The following is a 24,468-nucleotide window of genomic DNA, read 5'->3' as shown; positions in this document are numbered from 1 at the left end:
GGAAAAGTAGTGGCGACTGGGAACTGAGTAGCGCGGGGCCGCCGCCGCCATCATACCTTTGAAAGCCTTCGTTTCCACAACCCTATACGGCAGCATCTCCAGGCTGATAAATTTGGCTATGTGCACGTTTAACGCTTGAGCGTGTGGGTGCATGGCGGCGTGCTTGCGCTCCAAAACTTGCGCTAGCGACGGCTGGATGGTGCGCTGAGAGACATTGGTGGATGGGGCCGAGGACAGCGGAGGTGAGGGTGTGGGTGCAGGCCAGGAGACGGTAGTGCCTGTGTCCTGAGAGGGGGGTTGGATCTCAGTGGCAGGTTGGGGCACAGGGGGAGAGGCAGCGATGCAAACCGGAGGCGGTGAACGGCCTTCGTCCCACCTTGTGGGGTGCTTGGCCATAATATGTCTGCGCATGCTGGTGGTGGTGGCTCCCCGGCTGATCTTGGCGCGACACAGGTTGCACACCACTGTTCGTCGGTCGTCTGCACTCTCAGTGGAAAAACTGCCAGACCTTTGAGCATCTCGGCCTCTGCAGGGTGGCATGGCGCGAGGGCGCGCTTTGGGAAACAGTTGGTGGATTATTCAGTCTGGCCCTGCCTCTACCCCTGGCCACCGCACTGCCTCTTCCAACCTGCCCTGCTGCTGCCCTTGCCTCCCCCTCTGAAGACCTGTCCTCAGTAGGCGTAGCAAACCAGGTGGGGTCAGTCACCTCATCGTCCTGCTGCTCTTCCTCCGAATCCTCTGTGCACTCCTCCCTCGGACTTACTGCCCTTACTACTACCTGACTGATAGACAACTGTGTCTCATCGTCATCGTCCTCCTCATCCACTGAAAGCTCTTGAGACACTTGCCGGAAGTCCCCAGCCTCATCCCCGGACCCCGGGAACTTTCCAAAGGTTGGGCATCGGTCACGACAAACTCCTCTGGTGGGAGAGGAACCATTGCTGGCCATTCTGGGCAGGGGCCCGAGAACAGTTCCTGGGAGTCTGCCTGCTCCTCAGAATGTGTCATTGTAATGGAGTGAGGAGGCTGGGAGGAAGGAGGAGCAGCAGCCAGAGGATTCAGAGTTGCAGCAGTGGAGGGCGCAGAACTCTGGGAGGTCGATAGATTGCTGGATGCACTTTCTGCCATCCACGACAGGACCTGCTCACACTGCTCATTTTCTAATAAAGGTCTAGCGCGTGGACCCATTAATTGTGAGATGAATGTGGGGACGCCAGAAACGTGCCTCTCTCCTAATCCCGCAGCAGTCGGCTGCGATACACCTGGGTCAGGAGCTCGGCCTGTGCCCACACCCTGACTTGGGCCTCCGCGTCCTCGGCCGCGTCCTTGTCCTCTAGGCCTACCCCTACCCCTCAGCATGGTGTATTACCAGTAGTGCAGAAACAGAACGCTGTAATTAAATGTGCCGCTTATTGGCCTGTGGTTGGAGGCTGACTTCGCTTACGGAACGCACAGCAGAGCCAGGAAAAAATTTTGCGCAAACCTGCTGTAACACTTAGCTGGCTGCGTATGAATTAGGACAACTACCCCCAGCAGAGACCCAGTACACTTGTGGACAGGAATACAGCGGTGATGTAAGAGGCAACACCGAGGCAGAAAAGAATTTTGCGCAAGCCTGCTGTAACACTTAGCTGGCTGCGTATGAATTAGAACAACTACCCCCAGCAGAGACCCAGTACACTTGTGGACAGGAATACAGCGGTGATGTAAGAGGCAACACCGAGGCAGAAAAGAATTTTGCGCAAGCCTGCTGTAACACTTAGCTGGCTGCGTATGAATTAGGACAACTACCCCCAGCAGAGACCCAGTACACTGAGGACGGTCACAGGCAGCCCAAATAGATTTTTTTTCCCAAATGGTTTTGGAAAGGCCCACTGCCTATATACACAAAATATGTCTTCTGTCCCTGCATCACCACTACTGGCCCTGGACAATGTAAAATTACTGCAGGACGCAATGCTCTGCACGGCCGATAGACAAAAAAAAAATGTGCAACACTGCAAAAAGCAGCCTCCACACCACTGCACACGGTTAGATGTGGCCCTAAGAAGGACCGTTGGGGTTCTTGAAGCCTAAAATAACTCCTAACACTCTCCCTATAGCGGCTCCGGCACCAGCAGCACTGTCCCTGATCTCTGTCAGAATCCATCTGTGGCGAGCCGCGGGAGGGGCCGATTTATATACTCGGGTGACACCTGATCTCGCCAGCCACTCACTGCAGGGGGGTGGTATAGGGCTTGAACGTCGCAGGGGGAAGTTGTAATGCCTTCCCTGTCTTTCTATTGGCCAGGAAAGCGTGCTAACGTCTCAGAGATGAAAGTGAAAGTAACTCGAACATCGCGTGGTACTCGTCTCGAGTAATGAGCATCTCGAACATCCTAATACTCAAACGAGTATCAAGCTCGGACGAGTATGTTCGCTCATCTCTATCGTTGACTCATCAGAGAAGCACACTTTTCCGAACTCCATTCTTGGCCCAAGTAAGACGTTTAACCTTCATTTGTGGCGTCAAAAGCTGATTCCTGGATTGATCAGCTTGGTAGGGTACATCACGCACCCTCCTCACAGTCCTATCACTTAACTTGATGCCACCTTGTTCCATTAATATTGAAAAGCGCCCACACTTCGGTACATTATGCAAATACTGGATAATAAAGTTTCAGCATTTTCCACTTCTAAATGTTGCTGAAGTCCGAAGTGAAGTCGGTACATTTAAAAAATAAAAATTTAATAAATAATCTTAAACTACAATTTAGGCCTCCAACACACCTGCTGTATGCCCACGTTGCACAAGAGGCTTGTGCGCCACTTGCCTTAAACACCTGTCCGTGTGCTCTCCTATATACGCACAGCCAGCCCATTGACCATGTATTTGCATGTCCGAAATCTTGTCCATGATACGGACAAGACTAGGACATGCGATGAGTTTTTTCATGTAGTCTGTGAGAAAAAAACCCGGTCGTGTCTTGTGCTGCCTCATTGAGAAATTTTGGGTCTGTATCATCCTTTTATTTCACATACGGCATGGATAGAAAACTGCTAGTGTGTCAGAAGCCTTACTCCTACATTAGCTACCATATTTATTTAGAGCAGTATGTCTCTGAGTCACATGAAGCATTCCGTCAGCTAGGCCCAAGATTTTGTTTGGTGTACCATAGAAGGACTGAAAATGGATTGAAATCATGAAGCGACCCCTATAAAGGGGTTTACCAGTTCTTTACAATGAATAATCTGTCCTCAGGATAGGTCATTAATAGCTTATCTGTGGGGGTCTACTATTCGGGGCATTTGCTGGTCAGTTGCTGAAAACCAAAGTGCTCAGTGCATTCTGCGGTGGCTAGGAAGACTACTGTGGGCACAGCTCCTGTTCACTGGGCCGCTGCACAATCTGTGGATCACTGTGTTTCCAATCCACAGCAGCCTCACTGAGCAACAGACCTCTGTCAATCACACCGCTCACGCAGCATTCTGATTCCCATTGGATTGTTTTAACGTCAGTTTCCATTTCTTATACATTCTTTTTACTTAGCGGAAATAAGTTCAGACGTTTTGAGTGAACATTCAGTCAGAATGACATCCAGCTGAAATTGGTCACTAAAACAGTGACAGTTTCTTTCTTCCTAAACCCCTTGATATCATGTTTTTTCTGATGTGTCAGAATGGTATAATCCCACCTATACGGATTTTCTAGTTGCATACTAATTATAAGCTAGATTACCTGGTTATTACAGGTGACCTTCCCGATGTGCCCCCTCATAAGTCCCGTTTAGTGATGCTCAGGTGCAGAAATTTGACATCAAAGGAAACAAGCTCAAAGTTTTGTTGTACAACATCAAAATTGTTTTCCACATCAGAGGTGTTCATTGTGATCCCCTTTGTCACTGGACACACATGAAGCCTGTAGTCATGTTTCTGCCAAACACGTCGTAGGGGATCATGACTGACTGATGTAATAGCTTCTGGGATCTCTTCTCACAGATCATGCATGGTGTATGATAAGGGGGGGGGGCATGTGGGCAGCTTAACATTCCCCCAGAGGAAACCTCACAAGGTGTAAGGTCCGGGGAACATGGAGGCCAAGGCAGACATTCACTATCGTGATGACCTGCACGGCCAATCCATCTGTTTGATGGTCACCTATTGAGCTGACTTCTGGAAGATGAAACCTGGGATGTTAATTGTACCTGAAAAGTGGAAGGAGGCTTCATCACCAAACACTGAAGTCTACATGAAACCATCATGTTTCATTAGTTTGCATACTCTTGCAGAAAGAAAGTACTTTGTTGTCCGGCTTCAGGGCCGGTAGCCATTACAATCAGTAGGGGTAACCTCACATTTGTGATGGGGTAACTCTTCAGCAAATTTACTTACAAAATGACGTTGCACACCAATGACAGACTGATAGATGTGAAAATCAAGGACACAAAACGCTCTCTTGTCGTCTTTTGGCAGCCTTTTCTACTACGGCAGAATAGACCTGTTTGGGCTTATTTTGTTTCAGCAGCTTGAGAAATGAAAGCTGCCCTGTGATTGGTTTGTATGGGTTCCAAGGACATCTTAGGCTGGGTTCACACAGGGCGGATTTGCTGCGGTTTTGCCTCGGTTTTTCCGTTGCGGTTTTGCCGCAGAAGAACTGCTTCTGCAGCAAAACCGCTTCAAAGGTTAATTTTGGCTTGCGGATTTTCTTGCAGAAAAATCCGCAATCGTATTTTTCCGTAGTGCTTTTTTACTTTTTGCAGCGGATTTTGCTGCGTCCATAGAGGTCTATGGACAAAAAAGCGCTGCGGAAAAGACAGAAGAATGGACATGCTGCGTCTTGAATAACAGCGCCGCAGTTGCATTTCCGCACTGCGGCTGTGCGGAAAAAATCCATCCTGTGAGAACAGCTTTTTGCCAAAACTCATTTGTGCTGCATTGATATCAGATTTCTGTATCTGAGTGTCATTAAACAGGAGTTATGGGGGGGTCTCACATCTGGAAGGTCATCTGTAATAACCCCGTACAATATCACTGATCGTATCCTTCATGTCATTATCGTTTAGTTATGTTTTTGTATTTTTGCTTTTAGTTGGGTTATTCATTATTCATACATGTTTAGACAGGTTGGAGAGGGTTAATTGGACATAGACCACCCCTAGAATGCCTTTACATTTTAATTTGCTATCGATCAGTTATTGTTTTAAATGATTTATGTATTGTTACTGTTCAGCTATGAGTTAGGCCACAACGGGGCTCGAATCTCATCATTGGGCTGCATTATGCCGACAGTGATTTTTAGGAATGTGTAAATAAACTTTTTTTTATTTTCAAGCTTGTGTAGAGTGCTGGACCTTGTAGTGCATCTTCCTACTAATCTTTGTGTTAGACAGCTAAGCTCCTGCTACGCGACTACACTGAATACGTTGTAACAGTAGGTTACTGTATAGATGGCATGTGCCTTAAGTGTCTGTCACAGATAGGGGGCGATGGGGAACGTTCTTGTTGTTACTGGATAAATACGATCACAGAATAAACATCACAGCACTGTTACATCAGAACTCTGTTAACACGCTAGATGCTATGGTTAATAACGACCACAGCATCTAGGTTGTTAGACTGTGAGGGGTGGTGGGGCTCCCCCTGTGACCCTATTAGTGGCCCACAATCTGATTAAAGGGTGCCAGTGGATTGCACTGTGAACTTAACACCAGCCCCTAGGCCTGCCATGGCTGTTTTTCTATTAGGTAGTCACCGGCATCCGGCATCTATGGGGTGATTACATCTTAACCCCTTAAAGGTGTTGTCCCGCGCCAAAACGAGTTTTTGTTTTTTTTCAATAGGCCCCCTGTTCGGCGCGAGACAAACCCAATGCATGTGTTAAAAAAAACAAACATTTAGTACTTACCCGAATCCCCGCGCTGCGGCGACTTCTTCCTTACCTTAGCAAGATGACCGCCGGGATCTTCACCCACGATGCACCGTGGGTCTTCTCCCATGGTGCACCGTGGGCTGTGCGGTCCATTGCCGTTTCCAGCCTCCTTATTGGCTGGAATCGGCACACGTGACGGGGCGGAGCTACGAGGACCAGCTCTCCGGCACGAGCGGCCGCATTCACCAGGGAGAAGACCGGACTGCGCAAGCACGTCTAATCGGGCGATTAGACGCTGAAATTAGACGGCACCATGGAGACGAGGACGATAGCAACGGAGCAGGTAAGTGAATAACTTCTGTATGGCTCATAATTAATGCACGATGTACATTACAAAGTGCATTAATATGGCCATACAGAAGTGTATAACCCCACTTGCTGCCGCGGGACAACCCCTTTAAGAACAAGGCTGTTTTGTAGCTTAAGAAACAGACACTTTTTAGAGATTCTACTCATGTGGTGGTTTAACTGCCCACGTTTTTTTCCAGAGCTACCAAATTCTTATTGCTGCCATTTTTTCTGTGACATATAGGGCTTTTTTATATCCTTTATACAGAATTTTTTTCCTGTTTTTATTGGGGTTTTTAAAAAAAGTTGTGTTTTATTTTTTTGTTTGTTTTTTTAACATTTTATAGGTATTTTTAGATTTTGTATATTTACACTAAAATAAAGTATAGCAAAGGGTTCCTCATTTGGGTCGTTTTGACATAATATGTATGGTTTTGGATTACAGGGCACATACAGCGACTGTTTTGGTTGGCGTCCCATTGGGTTATTTTCTTTTTTATGTATTTATTTTTATTCTATTCTGTAATTTTGTTTTACTCATTTATGTAACTATTTTTTTCTACTATATGTCCCCTATGACCTCAAATAAGACCTTTTGGGGTATATTCACTTTTTTTATTGATTTTTTTTATTTTTTTTTTTTCCCTTTTCCATCTATAGGAGCCCCAGTTACAGGCAAAACATCCCCCTGTACTGACAATAGTCACTGGCAGAGCTGATCAGGGTCTGCTAGGACCCTGTAGCTCTGCTGTACCAGGGAACCGTGGCAGTCACGTGACCGCCGGCTTGCATAGTGGAAGAGACCCTTCCACTTTCACTTGTTAGTCCATAGCGCTCATTGAGAGCGGTGTATATGGGAAAGGAGAAGGCAGAAGGGGTTAAAAACCGCTCCTGCGTTCTCCTTCAGGTTCTCCACTGTGACTAACAACTGACTACCTGATGTACTTTTGCTTGTTTGCAGAAGCAGGTGCTTTAATCCTCCGTCATATTATTATCAGCTGGGATTAAAGCCCAGGACCAAGCGCCTATAAATTTACAGCACTTGGTCCTTAATGGGTTAATAGATACATCATGAAAAGCTTGTAACAAATATACATTTAACAGATGCCATACTTGTAGCATTACTTGTAGCATTTCAGTGTTAGAAATAGTCAGTAACAAGAGTATCCATATCAGGTGTTTCATGTACTGTAGGTGTGTCACCTTCATCTCCCAAAATGTTTTTTCATGCTATTATTTGGTAGAGCTGTATTTAAGTTGTTTTCACTTTTACATTGTGGAAAACCTATTTATCGGGAATCTGCCCCCAGGAAAAACAACCATGAACTTCTCTGATGCGAAGATAGCTGATGATACAGATTCCAAGGATGTAACGTCTACAGTATCTCTGAGCTCTCTTTCATTACTTCACAGTAAGATGGTTATTGTCCCATGCGCTGTAAGCTATGAAGCCTGTGGCTTCTTAGGGCTTAGAAGTTTGGGAATGTATTACAATACAAAGCACTGACTGTTTGCCGGCTTACTGCTGGGAAGCTCATAGGTAATAATTACATCCTTGGGGAAGTGTGGCCCAACACGGCATGTAGAACGACGCATGTGCTGAGCTCCTGCAGAGTCCTGTTATTTATTCTGTTCCTGCTTTCCGGGGAAGAATTCTGTCTAGCGGACTAAAGTGCTGGGGTGGTGAGCAGTCCTCTTTGCCATTTGAGACTACTGTGAGTGGTAATGACCTGCAGAATAGGTGGAAAGACCATCCGTGGGAGGGTGCAGCAAGATGGTGTCGGGAGCGCTCCACATGCCATGTGGCCTACATCAACCAATCAACAGCGGGAGGCTGCACGCGCCTGGAGCAATTTGCCCGCAACTTATCCAGAGAGACTCACATAGCTGACTCTGGTCTCCCTCGTTTTCCCTCTTCTGATGTGCCTCCAGATGCAGAAATAGAGCCTGCAGGGATGGAAGAGGCAGATATGATGACTGCAGAGATGGAACCCTCTCAGATGCAGACCCTGTTACAGGTACATCTCCTATTTTTAGAGGCTGCACATGATAAAGGTGTAGTTACCCAGAAAACAGAGATGCCCTACCCTGAAAGATGGTTGTATTGCTGTGACACAGCAAATCCTCCTCATCTGCTCTCGCGGCACAAGTGGAAAGAGTGACATGATTTACAAAAGGTCACTTAAACGCATTAGCGAGGTTGAGCCATGGGTTAGTACCATAGAAGACCAAGTAACCAATAATACTACGGACTTCAAAAAGTCTGATTGAGCTATTACTGTGCTCTAGGCAGAAACGGGTACCTACAAAATAGGCTCCATCCAAGCAATGTCCAGCTCGTTGGGGTTCCAGAGAAGGCGGTAGGATCAGATCCTAGTGATTTCCTTGAAGAGTGGGTGTGAAGTTTGGCAGGGAGACAATTACACCGCACTTTGCTGTGGAGCAAGCGTGCAGGGTCCCTACTGGACCACTGCCTCCTGGCCACCCGCCACGTCCTGATATCTTTCCCTGTAAAGCTGGAGACAAACCCGATATGACTAGAGATGAGCAAGCATGCTCAGATATGTCAGTTACTCGAGCGAGCCTCGCTCTTCTCAAGTAACTGCATTCTTATCCTAGTGTGCTCGGGGGGGATAGTGGGGAAGAGAGTGAGAGAAATCTCTCTCTCTCTTGCTCACCACCGCCGCCCCTCTCCCGGCCACGCTCGAACAAGAATGCAGCTACTCAAGAAGAGTGAGGCTCGCTCGAGTAACTGACATATCCGAGCGTGCTCGCTCATCTCTAGATATGACCGTTAATGGAAGCAAAGTTTCATTATTTCCTTTCTAATCTGATGGTGGATCAACTGGATGAAGTTTTTTTTTTTTTTTTTTTAAATCCAGATATTCCCACACTGAGTCAAGCTGAACGAGTATTCTTAGATAAGCTGCTATCTCTGGAGGAGGCGCTACAGGCCTTAGCCAATGGCATATCCGCAAGATCTGACGGACTGTCAGCTAAGGTATACAAAAAAAATACAATGAGACACTCCTTCCTCAATTGCGACAAGTGTTTGAATATTCCTATCAGTCTGGTCAGCTGCCTCGCTTTATGTGTGAGGCAGTTATAGTAGTTGTGCCCAAGCAGGGAAAGGACCCTGGACTTATTGGCCGATTTGTTTGCTGATGGTGGATGTCACGTTGTTAGCAAAGGTCTTGGTGAACAGACTGGTTTGGGTTATCACCTTGGTAGTCCACCTAGATTTCCTGCCCTTGAAGACCACAGCGTCTTTTTCTGAACTCAGATACCCGAATAATATTGTCTCTTGATGCTGCTAAAGCGTTCAACAGTGTGGAGTGGCGCACTTGTGGGCCACTATGGAATATAGGATTTAGGCCGCCTGCAGATGGCCGGGTCGGATTCGGCAGCGAGAATGCTCGCGGCGGGACCCGACCCGAGCACCTGCAGAGAGCAGCGTGTACTCACCCGCGCCCCGCAGCTCCGGATCTTTCATGTGCCAGCTGCCGGGCAGCCAGCGTATGCGCAGACCCGTGCTGGCGGCGGGTAAGTGACGCTTCTGTGCGGGGCTCTGCGAGCCCCACACAGAAATAGAGCATGCCGCGGTTTGTTTGCCGCACGGGATTTCGCGCGGCCAAACCGCAGCCGTCTGCATAGGATTGCGTTTGTTAACGCAATCCTATGCAGGCTTCCAGCAGCGGAAATCCTGCCGCGGAATTTCCACCCGTCTGCAGGCGGCCTTAGTCCATGATTTATTTGCCAGGTCCAAATGTTATATGCGCCTCCAACAGCTAGTAAGAGAAAAACTGGGACAGTCTGCAGCTCTTTTTAACTTACAGAGAGTAACGCAACAGGGATGCCCATTGTCTCCGCTACTCTTTGTACTAGCAATAGAGCACTATATGCCGGTGACATGCAGTTAGTTACGGGAGGTATTGGCCCTTCCTTAGAGAGTGTTATGTCCTTTTTGCTGGTGGACCCACTGGAGGCTGATCCTAAAGGTCTCCAAGTTTGAATATTTGGGTGTGGTGGAGTCCGCATTTCCCCAGGGCTACGAAATCCTTAACTTGCACCCTTTGTTACTTTACCTTTAAACAACTTGCATGTGGTGCAAGTTGACGCTCGGTGACTGGTCAAACGAATCTCATAAAAGTAATATTAATGCCTCAATTTCTATACCTGATGTCTAATTTCCCAGTGTGGTTACCGGTGAATAGATATTACTGTATGTTTTATGTAATGTTTTATTTAGAGACTTGGTATGGCATATAAGTCGCTGCGCATAAGTTTGGAGATCTTGCAAAGAGATAAGGATGATGGGGCGTTGGCTCTTCCAAACCCATGGGTGTACTTTCTAGCTCCCCAGTGTTGGCATTTAAATAGTTGGGGTGCATCACGAATGTCAGACTCTATTAGACCTGTACTTGGGTATGTGGGGATCCATTGCTAGAAGCATTAGAGGCTGGTAAATTTAGTAACTCACCGATTAGACTGCCCACACTTAATCTAATTCAGAAAGTGTGGTGTAAATTAAAAGCTTTGTGTGGTATAATGGAATGTTTGGAATATACCCCTACCCCTTACAACAGGATTTTCAACTACCCTACAGATAATTTACCAATTTTTATAAGTATGCTATGCCTTCTTTTTACAATGTAGAAACTCTGATCTGCGGGTTCAGGGAAATGCTGCCATAAATATGCTGGCTGTAGAGGGGTCTACATACGGAATTATCTCCACTATATAGAGGTCTCTCCTGCAGAACTATTTTTCTCAACGTTCTTTCCCGGGTCTAAGTAAGTGAGGCTACGTGCTTATCACGATCATTCCTTCTGCATAGAGTGTACAACAAAACTCCCAGTTTCCTATGTAAGATTGGGATATGTGCCAAGTCTCGCTGTCCTCACTGGAGCAGGGGGGACATTATACATATGTTCTGGAGTAGTGCATGTCTTGCTATTTATTGGGTACTATTGTAGAAACATTAGCAGGATGTTTGAAGTTACTGTCCTCCTAGATCATATAATGTGTATCTTGGGGTACATGCTTAGTCCGACAAGTAATGAATATGGAAAGACCGCTATATGACGACTTCTGTATCCGGCAATGACATTGATAGCCCTGCACTGGTTATCTGATAAGCTTCCCTCCTATAGCGAGTTCACAGAGGTAAGAGAATAAAAATGTACAAATACAAAACTCAGGAAAAAAAAAAAGACAAATACGCACTCATAAGCTGCAGGTCAGTTTCAATCACCATAGACCATAGTAGCATACAGAAAGCCAGATTGCACATGAACATTTAGCTCCCTCATATTGCAGACTAATGTACAGCTACTCACCTCAACCCAAGATTAGAGATGCGGTGACTGCTGACAAACATAGCCCACACATATAAACCAATACCAAGGATGCCAGCCATAGATAAGTACGCCACACCATACAGGAATACAACCTCCACTGACAAAGCAGTGGTTTTTCCTGTATCACCCCAGTGCGCCACACTGGCAGGGCATCCTGGGCTCCCCCAGAATTTATAGCACACTGCATACAAAAAAAACCACTGATAAATGCCGATGTTAGTTTGCATTTTGGTCAAAACACGTAAGCTGACGGGCCGTGGCAAGGCCACCACACGTACGTCAGAACCAACGCTATCTCACTAATAACTAGATTGAAATCACAGAGGTGAAAGAAAAAATGTACAAAGACATAACTTGCAGAAAAAGAAGCCAAATACCCATCACCAAACATGGGAGCTGATGGGTCACAGCAAGGCCACCACGCGTACATCAGAATCTACTCTATCTTACTAATAACTAGGTTAACCTCACAGAGGTGAAATAAAAAAAAAACAAAGACATAACTCAGGTGGTGTGTATTTGGCTTCTTTTTCTGAGAGTTATCCCTCCTATAGGGGATTTGTTGATATAGTTATTGCTGCTCTTGAAGAATAGTGTCTAGCTGGCCCGGGCTCGACTGCGGGTTTGGACTCAGTTTCTCTGATACAAGACCATTTGTTAGAATTACCACTTTTCTTGCTTCCCATGAGGGAGCTTCACCTCTTGGCTATGGATTTTCGGTGGGTGTGCTGGTGGCTATCTGGGGGTTGTACAGATGGTGGCAGCTGCCACTTTTAGAGTCTCTAGTGGTTGTGCATATTACATTGTACGGGCTGATTTCTAAGTAATGTTCCGGAATCTGTGGATATTTACTGGTTGTAGCAAGCGGATGATGGACTGTTTTTGCAAAAGAACTTTACTGTACCATAATACACCACACGTTGTATGTTTGGGGCAGGGGCTGAGTGTATTGATTTAGGGCTCATTCACACAGCCGTCATTTCACTGCATATTACGCGTGCAATGTACGGCCGCATAGTACATAGTAATTGGAGTCAATGAATGTACATTGATTTTCATTGATCCATGCACGAGTGTGTGAACATTGCGCGTAGATACGAACCTGAAAAAGATCGCAGCATGCTCTATCATGCAGGAACCACCGCTATTCTTCTCTATGGGTAGCATATGTAACGCTGTCCATACACAATACATTGCATATGGGTAACATTGCTTACACAGGAAATTTAAAAAAAAAGAAACAAGTCACATAGCACATGATATCATACGAGAGATACACTGTCATGCGCCCTGCACTCGCTGCCACAGGCCGGAAAAATGCTGCCTGATCCACGCAGTGTTTTACACATACGGCCGTGTGAATGAGGCTTTATTTGTACCTTTGGTTTGTTTTTCAGAAAAAAATGAAAAATTAATAAATAATGGATTTTTAAAATAAAATAATTGCATTCTTGGAATCTGTGTCTCTTGAACAATGCACGCATAAGAGGGAATCTACAACCATGAAAACCACCCTGAACTGCTACGGAGCCTTCGTTATCACAGCAACCAGATATTACAACGCACGGAATGACATTTTACTAAATCCTTTAGACTTGGTGCAGTTGAACATTGCGTGGTGTTCAGGGCACAATGTCCTACATGTGATGTTCACCCTCCGTGAATGTATCTGTATAGCAAACAACTAAAATATTAACTCGCATTAAACGTACCATAAAAAGTTAGATTTTTACTAAACTATTAACAGATGTCCTTGTGCACAAATTCTGAAATAAAGGTAACTCTGCTACCGCTAACTGCATGTGTTTAATCTTGTGTCTGCCAGCACTGCCTGACATCAACCAGAACTTGCAAAGAAGGGAATAATTTATTTTACACGTTTGTATAGCACATACGTATGCCGCAGCACGGTACATCACTAGATTTCTCCTGAATATAGCAGTCATTTTTACCTTGATCATCATTTTAATGTTCATTTATGCAGGACTCGTTAGCAGAAGTGGAGGAGAAATATAAGAAAGCTATGGTGTCAAATGCTCAGCTTGATAATGAAAAAAGCTATCTTGTGTATCAAGTGGACACGTTGAAAGATGTCATTGAGGAAATGGAGGAGCAGATGGCAGAGTATCATAGAGAAAATGAAGACAAGTCAAGGGTAATTGTTTGTGTATTTGCTGATACGGCTGTGGTCCATAGTATAGATGTGCACTGCCACATCTATAACTGCATTGTATAGCTGCCTCCCCCTAAACCACCAGGTGATCTATAGATTTATGTAAAACTGTAGATTTACCAGGAACTATCTGCCTTTAGAATTTGTGCCTTTCAGGAGGAAGTCTACCAAAGTCCTCTGAGCTTTCTGAAGGAGTTGGGCGCTATGTAGACTGAGCTCATCGACTAAGTTTGGTGGGAAAACTCCTGCTGTTTACACCTATAGTATCCAGTGGGCTACATTCATCTGATGGAGGATAAAAAATAAGTGCCCTTTTGGCCTCCAGTTGGGCAGTTGGGATGGTATACATTGACATACCTTTTTTCCCAACTGTACTGGAAAGTGCCACAGGCTATACAGAGGACCATTGGAAAATAAGTATACTTTGCCATAATCTTATATATTTTATTTTTTTTACAACTGGAGTCAAGAGATAACATATGAATGACACTGTATGTCATATATACAGTCGCCTACTAAAACCGCGAGATTTCTGCTGGTAATCCGCTGCTTCAAAACTCGCGGCACTTAGCCGCACGTTTTGAAGCAGCCTGGCCACGCGCTTTTCCGCTGTGGCTGGCGCTCCCACAGAGGAGAGCACGGCCACAGCGGAAGAAGAAAAAAAATGAACATGCTGCGGCCAGCGAATCCACACAGGCTTGGCCGCTGTGGATTTACCGTCCCGTGTGGACGAGATTTCTGGCCAACAATGGGATTAGCGGCCGCAGGTGGACTTGCCGCTACTAAATTCCGGACGGAATTGCTGCGGCAAATCCGCCCAGTGTAAACCCAGCCTAAGAGCTTCTATGAAAAATAAAGAAAAAAGTTCTTTGCTTTGATGATAACAAAGTTGAGCTTTACAGCAATTAAAATAATGTTACATTTGGCATAAGCCAAACCCTGCACTCCACCAATATAACACAATACCAGCCGTCATAGATAGTGGTGTCGGCATCAAGCTTCTTTGTCGCAGACCTTCTCTACGGGGAATCAAGGCTGTGATTATTTCCGAAAGTGCCCTTTACTACATGCTGACTTGAAGGTAGGAGGAGCCTAGTCCTTTTCACCAACAAAAATGAGATTAATAATCTTTATTATATTTTTTACTTTGTTTTGTTGTACCTTTATAGGAATTAGAAAGACAGAAACATGCATGCAGCATTCTCCAGCACAAGTTAGATGAACTTAAAGAAGGTATTCGGCAAAGAGATGAACTTATAGAGGTATGGAGTATATATACTTGTGAATTATTTGAGCCTTGTAAATGAACCTGACCTGTGCACCTCGAGCTCCAGGCTTGTGGTTATAACAGAAGTACAGCAGACTTAGTCTGATGTATCAGGGCTACTACCGGTATGAAAAAAGTATAAGTGACTGGAACATAAGTATATTACCCTTTGTTTTCATTTGTCTCCTTCTAACTATAGTCTTGCTCTTGATATAATTATCCTTTTTCTTTTAAAGATCTCTTCTTGCATTTCTCCCCTCCATTTGTTCCTCTTTCTTTTTCTCCTTTTTAATCAAACTCTAGGACAACCAGCGTTTGCAGCAGAAAGTAGACTCTCTAACCCGAGAGGTGTATGATCTGCAGGAAACAGTTAACTGGAAAGATAAAAAGATTGCGGTAGGAAAAGCACATAGCAGTATTGTGTAGGAGGGCACTGCATGACTTGTCAGGAGCAGACCAACACTGGTACGCCAAAAGAAAGAACAATAACTTCCACTTGATAACTGTATATGTTCTTTAAAGTATACCTATCATTTCCATCTTTTATTTGTTTAAATAAGGTCTAGAACGGTCTGCTGATTCCTTACATTTATCTTCACAGGGACTAGAGCTCCATGTTTTAGATTCAGGTGTATTCTACTTGCCTTCACACTGCTATAGAGTTATATGAAACCAATATGGCTGACGCTATAGGGGGGAGTGTTAGGCGCTACAGGACTAGTGCTGTCATGGTTTTCAGTGGGAGCTTTTTAAAGGGAACCTGTCACATTGAACATGCTGTCTATTCTACACAAAGCTTGTTATAGCGCAGAAGCAACTGAGCGGATAGATGCTTTTTTAGGAAATTATTATTCTATTGCTCTGGGTTTTGGCGTCTATTGGGCATTCCTAATCAGTGATCAATAGCCGCCTCCTATGTATATGTATTCACAAAAAGCTGTCAGTCACAGATTAGGACAATCCAATAGAATTCCAAACCCAGAATGAGCCAAAATCTTTTCCCGCAAATCTATGGAGTAATCTCTTCAGCTGCTGTTTGCAAATGAGGACAGCATGGTGAATGTGATGGTATATCCCCTTAAATGCATGTGCAGTAGGCCCTCTACAGGCATCCAGAATATTTTTCTCTAGTCGCTGCAGACAGGTTGTTTGTAAACAAGCTGCATTTTTATCTGGCCAATTCTTATGCAGTTTTGTGCCAAAGCCTGAATGGAATCCTGATCATACGGAAGTATACAGGAAGTTCTTATATTTCTGCTTTCTGCTTGTCCACTTCTGCTTTAACTGAAAAACAGTGCATAAAAAGCTGTGCCCCCCCTATCTCTTGCTTTAAAAAAAAAAAAAAAAGAAGAAACTGTAGACTACAAAGCCAGTGGGGTGTACCGAATACTTCTATTTTAGCATTATAGCTCAGTATGTATTCCACACACTCTAATCAGTCTTTCTATCTTCTTCTACTTGTCCATAGTTTGTAATTCTGATGCTACCACCTTATACCCTCACCATCGTGCCCGTAACTTCATTTTAGGTTTTAACACACCAAACAATACAATGACATTTCACTGATGATGAAATCTCTCATAGAATATACAGACAATTTATTTCCATTGTGAATTGGCCTGTTCCTAACAAGCTGCATATGCATGACTTTCTGTAAAATGTGTGTGTGCTGTGACTCCAGTGTATACTTGACTAATACTGTTTTGCAGTGACTGTGGCTAAAATGCATGGTAGATCTGCAAATCTTATGGAATTGTCTGACAGTTTCTTGATGGCTAGACCTCATAAAATTAGTACATACGATGCACCCTTTATAAAAACCAAGTTACCTCTCCAAGAAGTTGTCATTTTGCTGCAGAGCTCTGCATGCAGTTCTATCTCAGGCAGATATACAAGTGATGAGAGTTGAGGTGTGATTAGATGAATAGTCTTGTTACCTGCAACCCTAAATAGCCTGTCAGGCCTAGTAGTGGTAAGAAAAACAATGACAGCTCAGCGATATGTTCAGGACATCCTTCAGCCACATGTGATCCGCTCATGACGGCTTCCAAGAGGCATTTACCAGCAGGATAATGCTCGGCCGCACACACTAAGGCGTCACAGGAAGCCCCCAAAACATTGTCACAATTCTGTAGCCGCCCAATTACCTGTTTTATCACCAATAGAACATGTATGGGACCATCTGCGACAGCCAACTTCCACAACCTATGAGTTAGCATGATCTAGAGGCTTCTTAACAGCAAATGTGGAACAATATACTGTAGGATACCATACAGAACATCTTGTACCTCTTGTATCGCATCTTGTATCCAAGCTATAGTTGGCCCAGCAGGGTGCTAGAGCCTCCATAACCCCTGTATCACATCTTGTATCCAAGCTAGAGACGGTGCAACAGTGAAATGGAGCCTCCATGTCCGCTCGTATAACCTTTTGTATCCAAGCTAGAGGCGGTACAACAGGGTACTAGAGCCTCCATACCCCTGTTTCACATCTTGCATCCAAGCTAGAGACAGTAGAACAGGGTACTAGAGCATTCATGTCTCATGTATCACATCTTGTTTACAAGCTAGAGGCAGTAGAACAGGGTACTAGAGCATTCATGTCTCATGTATCACATCTTGTTTACAAGGTAGAGGCGGCGGTACAGCAGGGTACTAAAGCCTCCATGCCTGCTCGTATTACATCTTGTATCCAAGCTAGAGGTGGTGCTGTTTCTGTGGCTTCTCCCCAACATGTTACTGACATTGAGTGACTATATATACTGTTTGCCCAAAAATAAGACACTGTCTTAGATTTATTTTCTGTCCCAAAAGAGGCACAGCGTCTTATTTTCAGGGGGCCTTATACTCACCTGGCCTGCGGTGCTCTAGCTCCCTCACGCTGGTCTGCGGCCTGCGGCAGGCTGCAGTGTACTCCGTGTTCGATGAGCCAATCACAGCCATTCAGTGATGTCATTTACTGAATGACTGGGAATCATTGAGTGCTTGCTGTGATTGGCTGAGCCACAGTGCTTGTGATCCAATCACAGCACTTACTTGCTGGGGGCGAGGTATTGAAATCCCTGTCTCCAAAAAGAGAGTGCTGTGTCAACACCGATGACACAGCAGCCTGCCACGGCGCCAGAGACAAGCGCGAGGGACACAGACGCAGGCCAGATGAGTATTGCTGTTTTTTTCATGTAGGTTAGCTAGGGCTTATTATTGGGGCAGGGCTTATTTTTGGGAAAACGCAATATATACACTCCTCCTGGGGGAGGGTGGTGGGATTGGTATTGACAATGAGTGTAATTGTAAGGCTGCTATTCAGCAGCAGCTGCCAGCCAACCTACTTTATACCCTACACCCTTCTTATAAGTGTCGGCTCCTTTCTTGCATGTTTGTATGAAATGCTGGTTTCTTGTGAACCTTACGTTATTAGTTCTGATTATGATCTTGGAGAATTTGTACATGCAAGTTTGGTTTCATTTGGTGTGTCCAACATTTAGAAAGATGCCTGATCTCTCACTTGTATTGGGTTAGCACGACGACGTGTCTTGTGCATTTGTTAGGCTATGCATCTTTCATAGAAGTCAATAGATTGTTTTCGCGAAGAAGGGTTATCATTTCTTAGGCTTTGTTCTTTGAGTTGAAGTTGTTGACACTTAGTCACACAGACAGCCACTTAAGTGGCCCCGTTGCGTACTCCGGTCTATTTACACAGATTGTTCTTGTGGCCGACCATGATAACATACCTTGATATACATAGAAAATAGTATTTATAGTGTGCTGGAAAAGTTGTTAAAACCTGAGAAGTCTTCTAATTCCTATATTCTCATGATGGTTAATGGGTAGACCACTTGATCATGTTGGGTGTGTGTCTGCGTGCTTCCCTAGTCTCTCCACATGTATTTCACTCTCTCTCTCTCTTTTCTTCCTATTGCTCTCCCTGCCTTTACTGCTTTGCTGATTAATTGACTGCATACAGGCACTAGAGAGACAAAAAGAGTACTTTGACTGCATTAGAAATGAGCGGGATGAGCTCAGAGATGAGTTGGCTGATGTGAAAGGAAAAATGAAGATAGGAGAGGTACAGTATGTCAGTCATTGCCAGTCTCTGATTGACCAGCGCCGCCGTGACCTTGCAGTTTTATTGTTGTAAGAAAATATTGTGTGACCTTTATTTTACAGAGGAATGCAAACTGGCTACAAATACATCAACTTCTACTGCTTGTTGGTTTACTCTCGTCACTTTAGTCTTAAGAGACATGTACAAGGATGTATCTAAGGTTGGGTTCCCACTCGCTGGCGGAAATCTGGGGGTTTGGCTGCATCGAGAAACCGCGAGATTTCCGCCGAGAAAAGCGCTGCTTCAAAACCCGCAGCACTTGGCCGCTCGCTTTTCCGCTGCAGCCCACGCTCCCATAGAGGAATAGAAAAAAAAGGACATGCTGCGGCCAGGGGATCCGCGCCGCAGCGACAGATTCACCGTCCCGTGTGGACGAGATTTCTGAGACATCTTGTCCACATGGCTGGCCAATCCCTGGATTAGCCGCCGCGGCGAAATTCCGGACTGAATTTCCGTGTCAAGTGCTTTAAGCCACGTTTTAGTGTAAACTGTAACAAAATAGTTGCAAAGGGCAATGTACCTGCTCAAAAATGTTGACTTTTTTCATACGTCATTACATTAGGAAAGTGATTTACAGCTGACCACTTAAAAAGGTTTTAGAAATTATTAAAAATATATAAAAGGTAATAAAAGTTAAAGGAGAAAAAAAACAAACTCCATTTCTCATATTTAGAATTTAAAAAATCTGTAACTAAAAAATCCCAAAACGTATTTGGTATAGCTGCATCCATAAATATCCGCTATATCAAAGTAATGCACTATTTACCCCGCGCTGTGAACATTGTCAGAGAAAAAGAGGGCACACTGCAGGAATTGCGCTTATGACAGTAGTTAATAATTTTTTAAAGTAATACAGCAAAAATAAATACATTTGGTATCGTCGTAATCCTAGTGACTCAGAATAAAGGTATCATGTCATGGATTGCTTCATTGTCCACACCGTAGCTACAAGCCCCCTTTCCCCAAGATGCTGAAATTGTTAAATTTTTAAAAAAATTCAATGTGGAGTTAAGAAATAGAACTTGAACGGAAAATACAAGCCCTCAAACAGCAAAATCGATGGATAAATAAGAGTTATGATTCTTAAGAGTTGGGAGGAAAACAAAAATGAAGGAGAAAAAAGTGCCAATGTCTTTAAGGGTTTAGTTCTCAAAAACGAAAATTGGCACAGAAATATAGGTTTCCAGTAAGGTCTCGGTGGGGGCTGCTTCGTGCCAAACAGAATATTGTGGTCAACCATGCCAGAAACAAAGGGAAAGTTGCTGAGAGGCCTTACTGGTCTCAGTTTGAGCAATAAGGCCTGAGTTTTCTCTGATTTCTGTTATCTGTTTCTCAGAACAGAGAGATAAGTGTGGTGTAAATACACCCATATGTTGTTAGGGCCGAGACTCTGGTGCCTGGTATTACAATTGACTACAGATCTGTTCTGTTGAAGTGAATTGACACTCAGCTGCAATACCGGGCACAGCCACTACTAAAAGTATGGCTCCGTTCTTGTTAAATAATGAGGGCTATGATGTGTTCACAGATGTGCTGCTGGGTCATTCCGTGTCCGTTCAAACAACGCTCCCGGTCGACCACCTCAGATTTCAATGAAACTTTGCACAAATGTAGACCCTGACCCTTAACTAAGATAGCCAGAATATTAGGCTTCTAAGTGCTTTGGTTCACGAGCTACAGGTCTTAATCTAGGGGGTTGTCATGTGATTACAGAGCGCAACCTGAAAAAAGTGGCGATTTCAATCCATTGCCAAGCCAGTTCCAATGACTCTAGAGCAATGTTATTTATTACACAAATGCTAGCCTTAGATAATCTTAGTATCCAATATGGATAGAGTGCTAAATAAGCCCAGTGATCACTGTAATATACCACAATCATTATGCAACACTCAATGATATTCTGACCATCTTAGGCCAAAGCTTGTGGCTCACCTGAACTCGCCATGCAATTTTTGATCACATAAGTTTCTTGAGCACAAAAAGTTGTCTCATTCCAAAAATAATTTAGCTTCTCATGATTTCTAAACTAATTATACATCCATGCAAAACTTACACTTATTTTATTATTTGACCTCCGAGTGCATAGGACCTTCACAGGCATTGATATTTTCCCATCTAGAAGGTCTGGGAACAAAATGAAAAACATCGAATCTAGTAGAGCAAAAAATTCTCTTCCAAGTAGAACAAAAATGGAAAAAAAAATGGAGTACATTCCGATTTTCGCCTTTGAAAAAGGGAAAAATTAGCAGAAGTGTTTTTTGCCATTTTTGACTCATTGTATCTTAAGAGCTATGCATCCTTTTGGGTCCATAATGTGAATAATGAGAAACATTTCTATGGAGTACACATTGATAAATTCAGAGCTGAGTTGGATTGCATTGATTAGGAGTTATTACTGCTTAAAATATGAATTTTATTTTGCGCGATAGAATTTTTCAGCTCCTTTGACATGCAAAGGTGGCAGAATGATGATAAGAGTGGCAGTCTTGAGTAGCTTAGCTGAATTCAGCACCAAAAGTTCTTGTAGTGTGTGAAGTTTCATTGCTCTAGAGTCATTGGAACTGGCTTGGCAATGGATTGAAATCGCCACTTTTTTCAGGTTGCGCGCTGTAATCACATGACAACCCCCTAGATTAAGACCTGTAGCTCGTGAACCAAAGCACTTTGAAGCCTAATATTCTGGCTATCTTAGTTTAGGGTCAGGGTCTACATTTGTGCAAAGTTTCATTGAAATCTGAGGTGGTCGACCGGGAGCGTTGTTTGAACTGACACGGAATGACCCTGCTGCATTTTTAAACCGCTGATTAGCGGGAGTGCCAAGTGGGGGCTGACTCTTAACTAGGGTTTGATGGCCAACCCTAACGATAAGCCATCGATTTTTGCAGAGCTGGGTAACCCCTTTAATGTAACTTTGAAAAAATGAGATAAAATGAAAATCTCTTTAATACCCACAGAAATGTGTATTTTCCATAAATGGCAAAAGTGCAATTCTTTCAGCCATTTAGTTTAGAAGAAATTTTCTTTTTAACCTGGCACTTGCTATATCCCTATGTTGCATTTGCAGCCTTTTTATTTATTTACACAGTATAAGTATAAAGTGTAAATAAAGTATAATAATTTCTTATATTGTTCTTTTTCCTTTCAGAAACATGGTTTAGTTATTATTCCAGATGGTACTCCCAACGGGGATATCAACCACGAGCCAGTTGTTGGGCAAATAACTGTTGTATCTCAAGAAGCTGCCCAAGTTTTGGAATCGGCTGGAGAAGGCCCACTTGGTAAATAGAAACGATATTGGTTGAATATTGTATGCATATTAAGGGACATCATTTTAAAGAGGACCTGTGTCTTCACATAACACACCTCTTGTAGTGAATGGCTTTATTCCTGATGAAATAACAATTAAGATTTATATTTTGTAGCTTTATGTTCTGCTATTCCACTATCATGTCTCCTGCAAATACAAGGGGTGGACATAAATATGGAATTTTAATCATTCGCACTGAGCTGCCTTTTGGCCCCTGCTTGGTAAGAGCTTTCCAGCCAAATTTGTGTTTGCCCAGCTCTGGGTGGTTTTGAGAGCCAGCTGGTAACAGCAGCTAAGTGGCCAAACCCCTGACCAGTGGAGCCTTGTTGCTCAGGCAGATGTTCGCTTCTGTCCGGCAGCATCTGTTTCACATTACCTCCACTTAAAATAGGTCTCCACTAGAGATGAGCGAACACCAAAATGTTCGGGTGTTCGTTATTCGGAACGAACTTCCCGCGATGCTCGAGGGTTCGTTTCGAACAACGAACCCCATTGAAGTCAATGGGCGACCAGAGCATTTTTGTATTTCGCCGATGCTCGCTAAAGTTTTCATGTGTGAAAATCTGGGCAATTCAACAAAGTGATGGGAACGACACAGCAACGGATAGGGCAGGCGAGGGGCTACATGTTAAGCTGCATCTCAAGTTCACAGGTCCCACTATTAAGCCACAATACCGGCAAGAGTGGGCCCCCCCCCCCTCCCAACAACTTTTACTTTTGAAAAGCCCTCATTAGCATGGCATACCTTTGCTAAGCACCACACTACCTCCAACAAAGCACAATCACTGCCTGCATGACACTCCACTGACACTTCTCCTGGGTTACATGCTGCCCAACCGCCCCCCCTCCCCCCCACAGCGCACACCAAAGTGTCCCTGGGCAGCCTTCAGCTGCCCTCATGCCACACCACGCTCATGTCTATTTAGAATTGCGTCTGCCATGACGAGGGACCGCAGGCACACACTGCAGAGGTTGGCACGGCTAGGCAGCGACCCTCTTTAAAAGTGGCGGAGCGATAGCCCACAATGCTGTACAGAAGCAATGAGAAATAGAATCCTGTGCCACCGCCATCAGGAGCTGCACACGTAGGCATAGCAATGGGGAACCTATGTGCCACACACTATTCATTCTGTCAAGGTGTCTGCATGCCCCAGTCAGACCGGGCTTTTTAATTCATAGACACAGGCAGGTACAACTCCCTATTGTGAAGTCCCTGTCGACCCACAGCATGGGTGGCTCCCTGGAACCCACCGGCGGTACACAGAAATATCCCATTGCATTGCCCAACACAGCTGAGGTAGTAATGTCGTGCTTAATGCAGGTGGGCTTCGGCCCACACTGCATGCCCCAGTCTGACTGGGGTTCTTTATAAGTGTACAGATGTAGTAAAAACTCCGTGTGCACCTACAGCATGGGTGGGTGCCAGGAAGCCACCGGCGGTACATAGAAATATCCCATTGCATTGCCCAACACAGCTGAGGTAGTAATGTTGTGCTTAACCCTTTCCAATCCAATTTGTATATGGTTTTCCTAGGGGGCTTACTCTTTTTCTGCCGTTATACAACGGCGCTATATGCTGGCTAAAGCCAGTACTGCATGAGCTGACACGTAGGATAGGCTCCGACAGCAGAGAGGCTGGCAATATACAGTAAGAGAACCCCGACGGACGTCTACCAACAACGGAGCTGTACAGCCTTAAACCCTAATGTCTTCACAGGTCACACAGTGGACTGGAAAGGGTTAATGCAGGTGAGTTTCGGCCCACACTGCATGCCCCAGTCAGACTGGGGTTCTTTACAAGTGGACACATGTAGGTTAAACTCCCTGTGGACCCACTGCCTGGGTGGGTGCCAGGAAGCCACCGGCGGTACATAGAAATATCCCATTGCATTGCCCAACACAGCTGAGGTAGTTATGTCGTGCGTAATACAGGTGGGCTTCGGCCCACACTGCATGCCCCAGTCAGACTGGGGTTCTTTAGAAGTGTACAGATGTATTAAAAACTCCGTGTGCACCTACAGCATGGGTGGCTCCCTGGAACCCACCGGCGGTACATAAAAA

At 44.7% G+C, this 24,468-nt stretch overlaps 1 protein-coding gene across 1 annotated transcript in view; it reads left to right on the top strand.

Moving 5' to 3' along the window:
* LRRFIP2 (LRR binding FLII interacting protein 2) overlaps nt 1-24,468 on the top strand; it is a 167,875-nt gene that overhangs the window by 125,469 nt on the left and 17,938 nt on the right. The window contains exons 19-23 of the mRNA XM_066585337.1: nt 13,541-13,711; nt 14,899-14,991; nt 15,300-15,392; nt 18,960-19,061; nt 22,246-22,378. Of these exons, the coding sequence (XP_066441434.1) occupies nt 13,541-13,711; nt 14,899-14,991; nt 15,300-15,392; nt 18,960-19,061; nt 22,246-22,378 (592 nt within the window). The remainder of the gene's footprint in view (nt 1-13,540; nt 13,712-14,898; nt 14,992-15,299; nt 15,393-18,959; nt 19,062-22,245; nt 22,379-24,468) is intronic.

Source organism: Eleutherodactylus coqui, chromosome 12 (genome assembly GCF_035609145.1).
Source record: "Eleutherodactylus coqui strain aEleCoq1 chromosome 12, aEleCoq1.hap1, whole genome shotgun sequence".
NCBI lineage: Eukaryota > Metazoa > Chordata > Amphibia > Anura > Eleutherodactylidae > Eleutherodactylus > Eleutherodactylus coqui.
The sequence above is the reverse complement of the archived record's forward strand: the minus strand, read 5'-3'. Positions and strand labels throughout refer to the sequence as shown.